This window comes from Zonotrichia albicollis, chromosome 32 (assembly GCF_047830755.1).
Source record: "Zonotrichia albicollis isolate bZonAlb1 chromosome 32, bZonAlb1.hap1, whole genome shotgun sequence".
Classification (NCBI taxonomy): domain Eukaryota; kingdom Metazoa; phylum Chordata; class Aves; order Passeriformes; family Passerellidae; genus Zonotrichia; species Zonotrichia albicollis.
The window spans coordinates 1,836,202-1,848,406 of record NC_133850.1 but is presented as its reverse complement, the minus strand read 5'-3'; the positions used below and the strand labels follow the sequence as shown (position 1 = coordinate 1,848,406).

Here is a 12,205-nt window from a genome sequence, read left to right as displayed (position 1 = left end):
TTTTCCCTGGAATTCCCTCTCAGCCACCCCAGGGCCGAGGTTTTCCCGGGATTTCCTTCCCGGCCTCCCCAGGGCCGAGGTTTTCCCAGGAATTCCCTCCCGGCCACCTCCCGGCCGAGGTTTTCCAGGGATTTCCCTCCCGGCCACCCCAGGGCCGAGGTTTTCCCAGGATTTCTCCTTTGGCCACCCCAGGGCCGAGGTTTTCCCAGGAATTCCCTCCCACCCGAGGTTTTCCCTGGAATTCCCTCCCACTCGAGGTTTTCCCAGGAATTCCCTCCCACTCGAGGTTTTCCCAGGAATTCCCTCCCGGCCACCCCAGGGCCGAGGTTTTCCCAGGATTTCTCCTTTGGCCACCCCAGGGCCGAGGTTTTCCCAGGAATTCCCTCCCACCCGAGGTTTTCCCTGGAATTCCCTCCCACTCGAGGTTTTCCCAGGAATTCCCTCCCGGCCACCCCAGGGCCGAGGTTTTCCCGGGAATTCCCTCCTGCCCGAGGTTTTCCCGGGATTTCCCTCCCGGCCAAGGTTTTCCCGGGATTTCCCCTCCCAGCCACCCCAGGGCCGAGGTTTTCCCAGGAATTCCCTCCCGCTCGAGGTTTTCCAGGGATTTCTCTCCCAGCCACCCCAGGGCCGAGGTTTTCCCTGGAATTCCCTCCTGCCCGAGGTTTTCCCGGGATTTCCTTCCCGGCCACCCCAGGGCCGAGGTTTTCCCGGGATTTCCGTCCTCAGGGCCGAGGTTTTCCCGGGATTTCCCTCCCGCTCGAGGTTTTCCCGGGATTTCCCTCCCGGCCACCCCAGGGCCGAGGTTTTCCCGGGATTTCCGTCCCGCTCGAGGTTTTCCCGGGATTTCCCTCCCGGCCTCCCCAGGGCCGAGGTTTTCCTGGGATTTCCGTCCCCAGGGCCGAGGTTTTCCCGGGATTTCCCCCCCGGCTCTCCTGACCCCGCTCCCCTCCGTGTTTTCCAGATGAGCCCGACCCCGCCCTCTCCGGAGCCGTCCCGGCCGCGGCTCAGCGGACGCAGCTCGGGTGAGTTCTGAGGGACGGAGCGGCCACGGGGTCACAGAGCACCCTGGGGGGATGCCAGTGTCACCCAGGCCATGCCAGGGCACCCTGGGGGGATGCCAGTGTCACCCAGGCCATGCCAGGGCACCATGGAGGGATGCCAGTGTCACCCAGGCCATGCCAGGGCACCCTGGGGGGATGCCAGTGTCACCCAGGCCATGCCAGGGCACCCTGGAGGGATCCCAGTCCCACCCAGGCCATGCCAGGGCACCCTGGAGCCATTCCAGTGTCACCCAGGCCATGCCAGGGCACCCTGGAGCGATGCCAGTGTCACCCAGGCCATGCCAGGGCACCCCGGAGGGATGCCAGTGTAACCCAGGCCATGCCAGGGCACCCTGGAGCGATGCCAGTCCCACCCAGGCCATGCCAGGGCAGCCCAGAGCCATTCCAGTGTCACCCAGGCCATGCCAGGGCACCCTGGAGCGATGCCAGTGTCACCCAGGCCATGCCAGGGCACCCTGGAGCCATTCCAGTGTCACCCAGGCCATGCCAGGGCACCCTGGAGCGATGCCAGTGTCACCCAGGCCATGCCAGGGCACCCTGGAGCCATTCCAGTGTCACCCAGGCCATGCCAGGGCACCCTGGAGCGATGCCAGTCCCACCCAGGCCATGCCAGGGCACCCTGGAGCGATGCCAGTGTCACCCAGGCCATGCCAGGGCACCCTGGAGGGATCCCAGTGTAACCCCAACCATGCCAGGGCACCCTGGAGCGATGCCAGTCCCACCCAGGCCATGCCAGGTCACCCTGGGGGGATGCCAGTGTCACCCAGGCCATGCCAGGGCACCCTGGAGGGATGCCAGTGTCACCCAGGCCATGCCAGGGCACCCTGGAGCCATTCCAGTGTCACCCAGGCCATGCCAGGGCACCCTGGAGGGATGCCAGTCCCACCCAGGCCATGCCAGGGCACCCTGGGGGCATGCCAGTCCCACCCAGGCCATGCCAGGGCACCTTGGATCCATCCCAGTTCCTTTGGATCCATCCCAGTTCCCTCTGGATCCATCCCAGTTCCCTTTGGATCCATCCCAGTTCCCTCTGGATCCATCCCAGTTCCCTTTGGATCCATCCCAGTTCCATTTGGATCCATCCCAGTTCCTTTGGATCCATCCCAGTTCCCTTTGGATCCATCCCAGTTCCCCCTGGATCCATCCCAGTTCCTTTGGATCCATCCCAGTTCCCCCTGGATCCATCCCAGTTCCCCCCTGGATCCATCCCAGTTCCCCCCTGGATCCATCCCAGTTCCCTTTGGATCCATCCCAGTTCCCTCTGGATCCATCCCAGTTCCCCCCCGGATCCATCCCAGTTCCCTCTGGATCCATCCCAGTTCCCTTTGGATCCATCCCAGTTCCCCCCCGGATCCATCCCAGTTCCTTTGGATCCATCCCAGTTCCCCCTGGATCCATCCCAGTTCCCTTTGGATCCATCCCAGTTCCCTTTGGATCCATCCCAGTTCCCCCTGGATCCATCCCAGTTCCCCCTGGATCCATCCCAGTTCCCCCTGGATCCATCCCAGTTCCCCCTGGATCCATCCCAGTTCCCCTTGGATCCATCCCAGTTCCTTTGGATCCATCCCAGTTCCCCCTGGATCCATCCCAGTTCCCTCTGGATCCATCCCAGTTCCCCCTGGATCCATCCCAGTTCCTCTGGATCCATCCCAGTTCCTTTGGATCCATCCCAGTTCCCCCTGGATCCATCCCAGTTCCCTCTGGATCCATCCCAGTTCACCCTGGATCCATCCCAGTTCCTCTGGATCCATCCCAGTTCCCTTTGGATCCATCCCAGTTCCCTTTGGATCCATCCCAGTTCCCTTTGGATCCATCCCAGTTCCCTTTGGATCCATCCCAGTTCCCCCTGGATCCATCCCAGTTCCCCCTGGATCCATCCCAGTTCCCTTTGGATCCATCCCAGTTCCCTTTGGATCCATCCCAGTTCACCCTGGATCCATCCCAGTTCCCCCTGGATCCATCCCAGTTCCCCCCTGGATCCATCCCAGTTCCCTCTGGATCCATCCCAGTTCCCCCCTGGATCCATCCCAGTTCATCCTGGATCCATCCCAGTTCCCTTTGGATCCATCCCAGTTCCCTTTGGATCCATCCCAGTTCCCCTTGGATCCATCCCAGTTTCCCCTGGATCCATCCCAGTTCCCTTTGGATCCATCCCAGTTCATCCTGGATCCATCCCAGTTCCTTTGGATCCATCCCAGTTCCCCCTGGATCCATCCCAGTTCCCCCTGGATCCATCCCAGTTCCCTTTGGATCCATCCCAGTTCCCTCTGGATCCATCCCAGTTCCCTTTGGATCCATCCCAGTTCCCTTTGGATCCATCCCAGTTCCCTCTGGATCCATCCCAGTTCCCCCTGGATCCATCCCAGTTCCCTTTGGATCCATCCCAGTTCATCCTGGATCCATCCCAGTTCCTTTGGATCCATCCCAGTTCCCCCTGGATCCATCCCAGTTCCCCCTGGATCCATCCCAGTTCCCTCTGGATCCATCCCAGTTCCCCCTGGATCCATCCCAGTTCCTCTGGATCCATCCCAGTTCCTTTGGATCCATCCCAGTTCCCCCTGGATCCATCCCAGTTCCCTCTGGATCCATCCCAGTTCACCCTGGATCCATCCCAGTTCCTCTGGATCCATCCCAGTTCCCTTTGGATCCATCCCAGTTCCCTTTGGATCCATCCCAGTTCCCTTTGGATCCATCCCAGTTCCCTTTGGATCCATCCCAGTTCCCCCTGGATCCATCCCAGTTCCCCCTGGATCCATCCCAGTTCCCTTTGGATCCATCCCAGTTCCCTTTGGATCCATCCCAGTTCACCCTGGATCCATCCCAGTTCCCCCTGGATCCATCCCAGTTCCCCCCTGGATCCATCCCAGTTCCCTCTGGATCCATCCCAGTTCCCCCCTGGATCCATCCCAGTTCATCCTGGATCCATCCCAGTTCCCTTTGGATCCATCCCAGTTCCCTTTGGATCCATCCCAGTTCCCCTTGGATCCATCCCAGTTTCCCCTGGATCCATCCCAGTTCCCTTTGGATCCATCCCAGTTCATCCTGGATCCATCCCAGTTCCTTTGGATCCATCCCAGTTCCCCCTGGATCCATCCCAGTTCCCCCTGGATCCATCCCAGTTCCCTTTGGATCCATCCCAGTTCCCTCTGGATCCATCCCAGTTCCCTTTGGATCCATCCCAGTTCCCTTTGGATCCATCCCAGTTCCCTCTGGATCCATCCCAGTTCCCCCTGGATCCATCCCAGTTCCCTTTGGATCCATCCCAGTTCCCTTTGGATCCATCCCAGTTCCCTCTGGATCCATCCCAGTTCCTTTGGATCCATCCCAGTTCCCCCCTGGATCCATCCCAGTTCCTTTGGATCCATCCCAGTTCCCTTTGGATCCATCCCAGTTCCTTTGGATCCATCCCAGTTCCCCCTGGATCCATCCCAGTTCCCCCTGGATCCATCCCAGTTCCCTTTGGATCCATCCCAGTTCCTTTGGATCCATCCCAGTCCCCCCTGGATCCATCCCAGTTCCCTTTGGATCCATCCCAGTTCCCTTTGGATCCATCCCAGTTCCCTTTGGATCCATCCCAGTTCCCCCTGGATCCATCCCAGTTCCCCCTGGATCCATCCCAGTTCCCCCTGGATCCATCCCAGTTCCCTTTGGATCCATCCCAGTTCCCTTTGGATCCATCCCAGTTCCCCCTGGATCCATCCCAGTTCTTTTGGATCCATCCCAGTTCCCTCTGGATCCATCCCAGTTCCCCCTGGATCCATCCCAGTTCCCCTTGGATCCATCCTGGTTGTCTTTTCCCAATCCCCCGTTTTTCACCCCAAAATTCCCTTCCACCCCACAAATGGGGAGCACCTGGAATTCCTGAGGATATTCCATGGCTTTTCTGGACGTGGCATTTGGGATTTGTGTCCATGAAAAATTTTTGGGAATCCCCCCCAAACCCTTCAACCCCACCCCCAGCAAACCTCAGCGTTCCCCAAAATCTCATTTTTCACCCCAAAATTCCCTTCCAGCCCCACAAATGGGGAACACCTGGAATTCCCAAAGGCTCCTCCGGCCATGGCAGGGTGGGATTTGTGTCCATCCCAAATTTTTGGGAGTCCCCCACAAACCCTTCAACCCCACCCCCAGCAAACCTCGACATTTCCCCAAACCCCCGTTTTTCACCCCAAAATTCCCTTCCAGCCCCACCTGCAGTTCCCAAATGTTCTTCCAGCCATGGCAGGGTGGGATTTGTGTCCATCCCAAATTTTTGGGAATCCCCCCTTCAACCCCACCCCCAGCAAACCTCAGCGTTCCCCAAAATCTCATTTTTCACCCCAAAATTCCCTTGCAGCCCGGCTCCCGAGGATCAGCCGCCATTCCCGCGGGCGCTGTTCCGCCCGCTGCCCGTGGCCGTGTCCTGGGGCGCGCGCCCGGCCCACGGCACCGACCAAAGCACTTTAGAGCCCCGGCCCGGCCCTGGCCACTCGCCGGGCAGCGCCGGCCACCGGCCCCAGACTCCGGACAGCGGCCACTGGCTTGGGCCACCAGATGGCCACCGGCTCGGGCCACCGGACAGCGGCCGCTGGGCCGAACCACCGGACGATGGCCACCGGGTCGAGCCACCGGACTGGGCCGAGCCACCGGACAGCGGCCACCGGGCCGAGCCGCCGGATGATGGCCATCGGCTCGGGCCACCGGACAATGGTCACCGGGCCGAGGCACCGTCCCCGGAGGAGAAGCACCCCCAGAAGGAACCAAAGCACCCGGAAGGGCTCGGCGGCGTCCAGCGGCTGGAGTGGATCTCCAGGAGCCCCAGCCCGTCCTTCCAGGACCCGCAGCCGGCACCGGCCGCGCCCGCCTCGGCCTCGGGCCGCGAATCGGCGCCGGCGGCGCGCAGAGCCAAAGCCAAAGCCTCGGAGAGCGGCCGGAGGAGATCGGAGCCGGAGCCCGCGGCCGAGTGGACGCTGCCCGAGCCGGACGTGGTGGTGGCCAAGCAGTCGTGGACGGTGAACGCCGAGGACGCGGTGGAGCGGCTGCTGCTGCCGGAGGCGGCCGAGGTGCGGCCGTTGGTGCTGCTGGAGGAGCCCGCCAAGGACGAGGAGGCCGAGCGGGAGGGGAGCGCGCCGAGCGTGTTCACCTGCGTCGAGTGCAGCATCTACTTCCGCCGCAAGGAGCACCTGCTGGAGCACGTGCTGCAGCACAGCCGCAGCGGCGCCGACGCCGCGCCCGCCCGCCGCTTCTGCTGCGGAGAGTGCGGCTGGGCCTTCGCCGAGGCCGCGGCGCTGGAGCGGCACCGCCGGCGCCACCAGGAGTCCCGCGAGAAGATCATCGAGGAGATCCAGAAGCTGAACGAGTTCCCGGACGAGGGGCGCGAGGCGCGGCTGCAGTGCCCCAAGTGCGTCTTCGGCACCAACTCGTCCAAGATCTTCGTGCAGCACGCCAAGATGCACGTCAAGGAGAGGAAGGAGAGCGCCTCGAGGAGCTCCGGCGCCTTCGGGGACGCTCTCTACAAACCCTTCCAGAGCGAGGAGCTGCCCTCGGCGGCGCCGGCGCCATCCAGCAAAGCTCCGAGCGCCTGCGCGCTCTGCGGCTTCCCGGCGCCCAGCGAGCACATCCTCCAGGAGCACCTGAGGTACGCCCACTCGCACCTGGCCTGGCAGCACGAGGCCTTCGAGGAGGACCCCGAGCAGCCCGGCACCTCCCGCGGCTCCTACAGCCCCGGCCGGCCCGGCCGCTTCGCCGACGCCGAGGCCTTCGGCAAAACCGAGCGGGGATTCCTCCTGCCCGGAGCTTCTTCCGTCTACGAGCCCGCCCCGGCCGCCTTCGGCCACCCCAGGCTGGACAAGAGCGACCACGGAGCCGCCAGGAAGGAGCTGCACGGCTTCCACCACGCCAGGAAGGCGGCGCCGCTCTCCCACCAAGGCTTGGCCTTGGCCGGGTTCTCCCCGCCCAGGAGCTTCTCGCACTCGGCGCTGCAGCAGCTGCGGAAGAGAGCGGCCGCCCAGCACCTGCAGGGCCACCAGGAGCTGCGGCACGGCTGGGCCCTGGAGGACATGGAGCTGGGGGACAGCAGGGCCACCACCACCACCACCACCACCGTCACCGTCCCCCAGGCCGCGCTGGAGCTCAAGAGAACCTTCAGGGCCACCCTGAGGGCCACAGACCCCGCGGTGGCCTCGGAGGAGCAGCGGCAGCAGCTGAGGATGACGGTGCCCGTGGTGCTCCTGGAGGAGATGAGCGCCCACCCCAGGGCGGCCAAGAGGGCGCGGGGGAAGCCCCTCAAGAAGAAGCTTCTCCCACCACCACCACCACCAGCAGCAGCAGCAGCAGCACGAGGGGGAGAGTTCCTGCTGGAGGAGCCTCCTCTGCCCTTGGACGTTCTGCTGCTGGACACCCCCCTGGAGGGTCCCCTGGAGCTGGAGGAGCTGCTGGGCTCGGAGGCCACCATGCTGAAGAACGAGGAGAGGAAATGTCCCTACTGCCCCGACCGCTTCCACAACGGCATCGGCCTGGCCAACCACGTGCGCGGCCACCTCAACCGCGTCGGCGTCAGCTACAACGTGCGGCACTTCATCTCCGCCGAGGAGGTCAAGGCCATCGAGCAGAAGTTCTCCTTCCAGAAGAAGAAGAAAAAAGGTAGTTTGTACCAAATTCCTGGGGCTGTGGGAGGTGCAGCAGGGAGGTCTTCTGCTCCCATCCAACCTTGGCGACCTGCAGGGTGGGATCTGGGGTTTGGGGGGGTTAAAGGGCCGGAGGTGTTGGTGGTGCTGGAGGTTACAAACCATCCTGGACATCTAACATGAGGTTTTGGTGGTCACAAACCATCCTGGACATCTGACCAGAGGTTTTGGTGGCTACAAACCCACGTGGACATCTGACCTGAGGTGTTGGTGGCCCTGGTGGCCACAAACCATCCTGGACACGTGACCTGAGATCTTGGTGGTCTTCATGGCCACAAACCCACCTGGATATCTGACATGAGTCTTGGTGGCTACAAACCCACCTGGACATCTGACCACAGGTCTTGGTGGTCCTGGTGGCCACAAACCCACTTGAGGTTTTGGTCACCCTGGTGGCCACAAACCATCCTGGACATCTGACCATGAGTCTTGGTGGTCTTCATGGCCACAAACCCACCTGGACATGTGACCTGAGCTCTTGGTGGTCTTCATGGCCACAAACCCACCTGGACATCTGACCTGAGGTGTTGGTGGCTACAAACCATCCTGGACATCTGACCTGAGGTCTTGGTGGTCTTCATGGCTACAAACCCACTTGGACATCTGACCACAGGTCTTGGTGGTCCTGGTGGCCACAAACCCACTTGAGATTTTGGTCACCCTGGTGGTCACAAACCATCCTGGACATCTGACACGAGGTTTTGGTCGTCCTGGTGGCCACAAACCATCCTGGTCATCTGACCATGAGTCTTGGTGGTCTTCATGGCCACGAACCCACCTGGACATCTGACCAGAGGTTTTGGTGGCCACAAACCCACCTGGACATCTGACCTGAGATCTTGGTGGTCCTGGTGGCCACAAACCCACCTGAGGTTTTGGTCACCCTGGTGGCCACAAACCATCCTGGACATCTGACACGAGGTGTTGGTGGCCCTGGTGGTCACAAACCCACCTGGACATCTGACCATGAATCTTGGTGGTCTTCATGGCCACAAACCCACCTGGACATCTGACCTGAGGTGTTGGTGGTGCTGGTGGTCACAAACCCACCTGGATATCTAACATGAGGTCTTGGTGGCCACAAACCCATGTGGACATCTGAGATGAGGTCTTGGTGGTCTTCATGGCTACAAACCCACTTGGACACCTGACCATGATTCTTGGTGGTCCTGGTGGCTACAAACCCACCTGGACATCTGACCAGAGGTTTTGGTGGCTACAAACCATCCTGGACATCTGACCTGAGGTGGATTTTGGGGTTTTTGGTGTTTCTGGGTGGGGTTTTTTGGGTTCCAGGTGGGGTTTTTTTGTGATTTTTGGGTTCCTGGTGGTTCCTGGTGGCCCTGATCCCACCTGTCCTCCTTTGCAGCGGCCAACTTCGACCCGGGCACGTTCAGCCTGATGGGGTGGATTTTGGTGGTATTTTTTGGGTTTTTTGGCATTTCTGGGTGGGGTTTTTGTGTTCCTGGTGGTTCCTGGTGGCCCTGATCCCACCCATGACCACTCCTCCTCCCTGCAGTGGCCAACTTCGACCCGGGCACGTTCAGCCTGATGGGGTGGATTTTGGGGGGTATTTTTGGTTTTTTTTTGGTGGTTTTGGGTGGGGTTTTTGGGTTCCTGATGGTTTTTGGTGGCCCTGATCCCACCTCTCCTCCCTTGCAGTGGCCAACTTTGACCCGGGCACGTTCAGCCTGATGGGGTGAATTTTGGGGGTATTTTTGGGTTTTTTTGGGGATTTTTGTGTTCCTGTTGGCCCTGATCCCACCCATGACCCCTCCTCCTCCTTTTCAGTGGCCAACTTTGACCCGGGCACGTTCAGCCTGATGGGGTGAATTCTGGGGGTAATTTTGGGGTTTTTTTAGTGGTTTTGGGTGGAGTTTTTTGGGTTTCAGGTGGTATTTTTTTGTGATTTTTGTGTTCCTGATGGTTTTTGGTGGCCCTGATCCCACCTCTCCTCCCTGCAGTGGCCAACTTTGACCCGGGCACGTTCAGCCTGATGGGGTGGATTTTAGCGGTATTTTTGGGGCTTTTTGGTGTTTTTGGGTGGGGTTTTTGGGTTCCTGGTGGTTCCTGGTGGGATTTTTGGGATTTTTGAGTTCCCGATGGTTTTTTTTTTTGGGATTTTTTGATATCCTGGTGGATTTTTTTTTGCATTTTTGGCTTCCTGATTGTTTTTGGTGGCCCTGATCCCACCCATGACCATTCCTACTCCCTTGCAGTGGCCAACTTCGACCTGGGCACGTTCAGTTTAATGGGGTGAATTTTGGGGGGTATTTTTTGGGGTTTTTTGGGTGGTTTTGGGTGGGGTTTTTGGGTTCCTGATGGTTCCTGGTGGCCCTGACCCACTCATGACCACTCTTCCTCCCTTGCAGTGGCCAACTTTGACCCGGGCACCTTCAGCCTGATGGGGTGGATTTTGGTGGTTTTTTGGTGTTTCTGGGTGGGGTTTTTTGGGTTCCAGGTGGGTTTTTTGGGGTTTTTGGGTTCCTGGTGGTTTTTGGTTGCCCTGATCCCACCTCTCCTCTCTGCAGTGGCCAACTTTGACCCAGGCACCTTCAGCCTGATGGGGTGGATTTTGGGGGTATTTTTGGGTTTTTTTTGGTGTTTTTGGGTGGGGTTCTTGTGTTCCTGATGGTTTTTGGTGGCCCTGATCCCACCTCTCCTCCTTTTCAGTGGCCAACTTTGACCCGGGCGCGTTCAGCCTGATGGGGTGCATTTTGGTGGTTTTTTGGTGTTTCTGGGTGGGGTTTTTTGGGTTCCAGGTGGGTTTTTTTTGTGATTTTTGTGTTCCTGGTGGTTCCTGATGGTTCCCTGATCCCACCCATGACCACTCCTCCTCCCTTGCAGTGGCCAACTTCGACCCGGGCACGTTCATCCTGATGGGGTGGATTTTGGGGGTTTTTTGGTGGTTTTGGGTGGAGTTTTTGGGTTCCTTCTTGGGTTTTTTGGGATCCAGGTTGGGGTTTTTTTGTGATTTTTGTGTTCCTGGGGTGGTTTTTGGTGGCCCTGATCCCACCTCTCCTCCCTGCAGTGGCCAACTTCGACCCGGGCACATTCAGCCTGATGGGGTGAATTTTGGTGAATTTTGGGGGGTATTTTTTGGGGCTTTTTGGTGATTTTGAGTGGGATTTTTTGGACTTGTGTTGGTTTTTGGGTTCCTGGTGGGTTTTGATGGTCCTGGGGTGGTTTTTGGTGGCCCTGATCCCACCCATGACCACTCCTCCTCCCTTGCAGTGGCCAACTTCAACCCGGGCACGTTCAGCCTGATGGGGTGGATTTTGGGGTTATTTTTGGGGGTTTTTTGGTGGTTTTTTGGGGGTTTTTGGGTTCCTGGTGGTTTTTGGTGGCCCTGATCCCACCTCTCCTCCCTGCAGTGGCCAACTTTGACCCGGGCACGTTCAGCCTGATGGGGTGAATTTTGGGGGTATTTTTGGGTTTTTTTGGGATTTTTGTGTTCCTGGTTGCCCTGATCCCACCTCTCCTCTTTTCAGTGGCCAACTTTGACCCGGGCACATTCAGCCTGATGGGGTGGATTTTGGGGGTATTTTTGGGGGTTTTTTGGGGTTTTTGGGTTCCTGATGGTTTTTGGTGGCCCTGATTCCACCTGTCCTCTTTGCAGTGGCCAACTTTGACCCGGGCACGTTCAGTCTGATGGGGTGGATTTTGGGGGTAATTTTAGGGTGGATTTTGGTGTTTCTGGGTGGGGTTTTTTGGGTTCCAGGTGGGTTTTTTGGGGTTTTTGGGTTCCTGATGGTTTTTGGTGGCCCTGATCCCACCTCTCCTCTCTGCAGTGGCCAACTTCGACCTGGGCACGTTCAGCCTGATGGGGTGGATTTTGGGGGTTTTTTGGTGTTTCTGGGTGGGGTTTTTGGGTTCCTTCTTGGGTTTTTTGGGGTTTTTGGGTTCCTGGTGGTTCCTGGTGGCCCTGATCCCACCCATGACCACTCCTCCTCCTTTTCAGTGGCCAACTTTGACCTGGGCACGTTCAGCCTGATGGGGTGAATTTTGGGGGGTATTTTTGGGTTTTTTTGGGGATTTTTGTGTTCCTGGTGGCCCTGATCCCACCTGTCCTCTTTTCAGTGGCCAACTTTGACCCGGGCACGTTCAGCCTGATGGGGTGCATTTTGGTGGTTTTTTGGTGTTTCTGTGTGGGGTTTTTTGGGTTCCTGATGGGGTTTTTTGGGATCCAGGTTGGGGTTTTTTTGTGATTTTTGTGTTTCTGGTGGTTCCTGGTTGCCCTGATCCCACTCTTCCTCTCTGCAGTGGCCAACTTCGACCCGGGCACGTTCAGCCTGATGGGGTGGATTTTGGGGGGTATTTTTGGGGTTTTTTTGGGGATTTTTGTGTTCCTGGTGGCCCTGATCCCACCTCTCCTCCCTTGCAGTGGCCAACTTCGACCCGGGCACGTTCAGCCTGATGGGGTGGATTTTGGTGGTTTTTTGGTGTTTCTGGGTGGGGTTTTTGGGTTCCTTCTTGGGT

General features: G+C 59.1%; 1 protein-coding gene across 6 annotated transcripts in view; it reads left to right on the top strand.

Annotated features, from left to right (window-relative positions):
• Nucleotides 1-12,205, top strand: part of WIZ (WIZ zinc finger) — a 77,292-nt gene that overhangs the window by 31,340 nt on the left and 33,747 nt on the right. For 5 of the 6 annotated variants that reach the window (XM_074530198.1, XM_074530195.1, XM_074530196.1 and 2 more), the window contains exons 3-4: nucleotides 962-1,022; nucleotides 5,398-7,685. In XM_074530198.1, the coding sequence (XP_074386299.1) occupies nucleotides 962-1,022; nucleotides 5,398-7,685 (2,349 nt within the window). The remainder of the gene's footprint in view (nucleotides 1-961; nucleotides 1,023-5,397; nucleotides 7,686-12,205) is intronic. The other variant, XM_074530197.1, reaches the window with a different exon arrangement.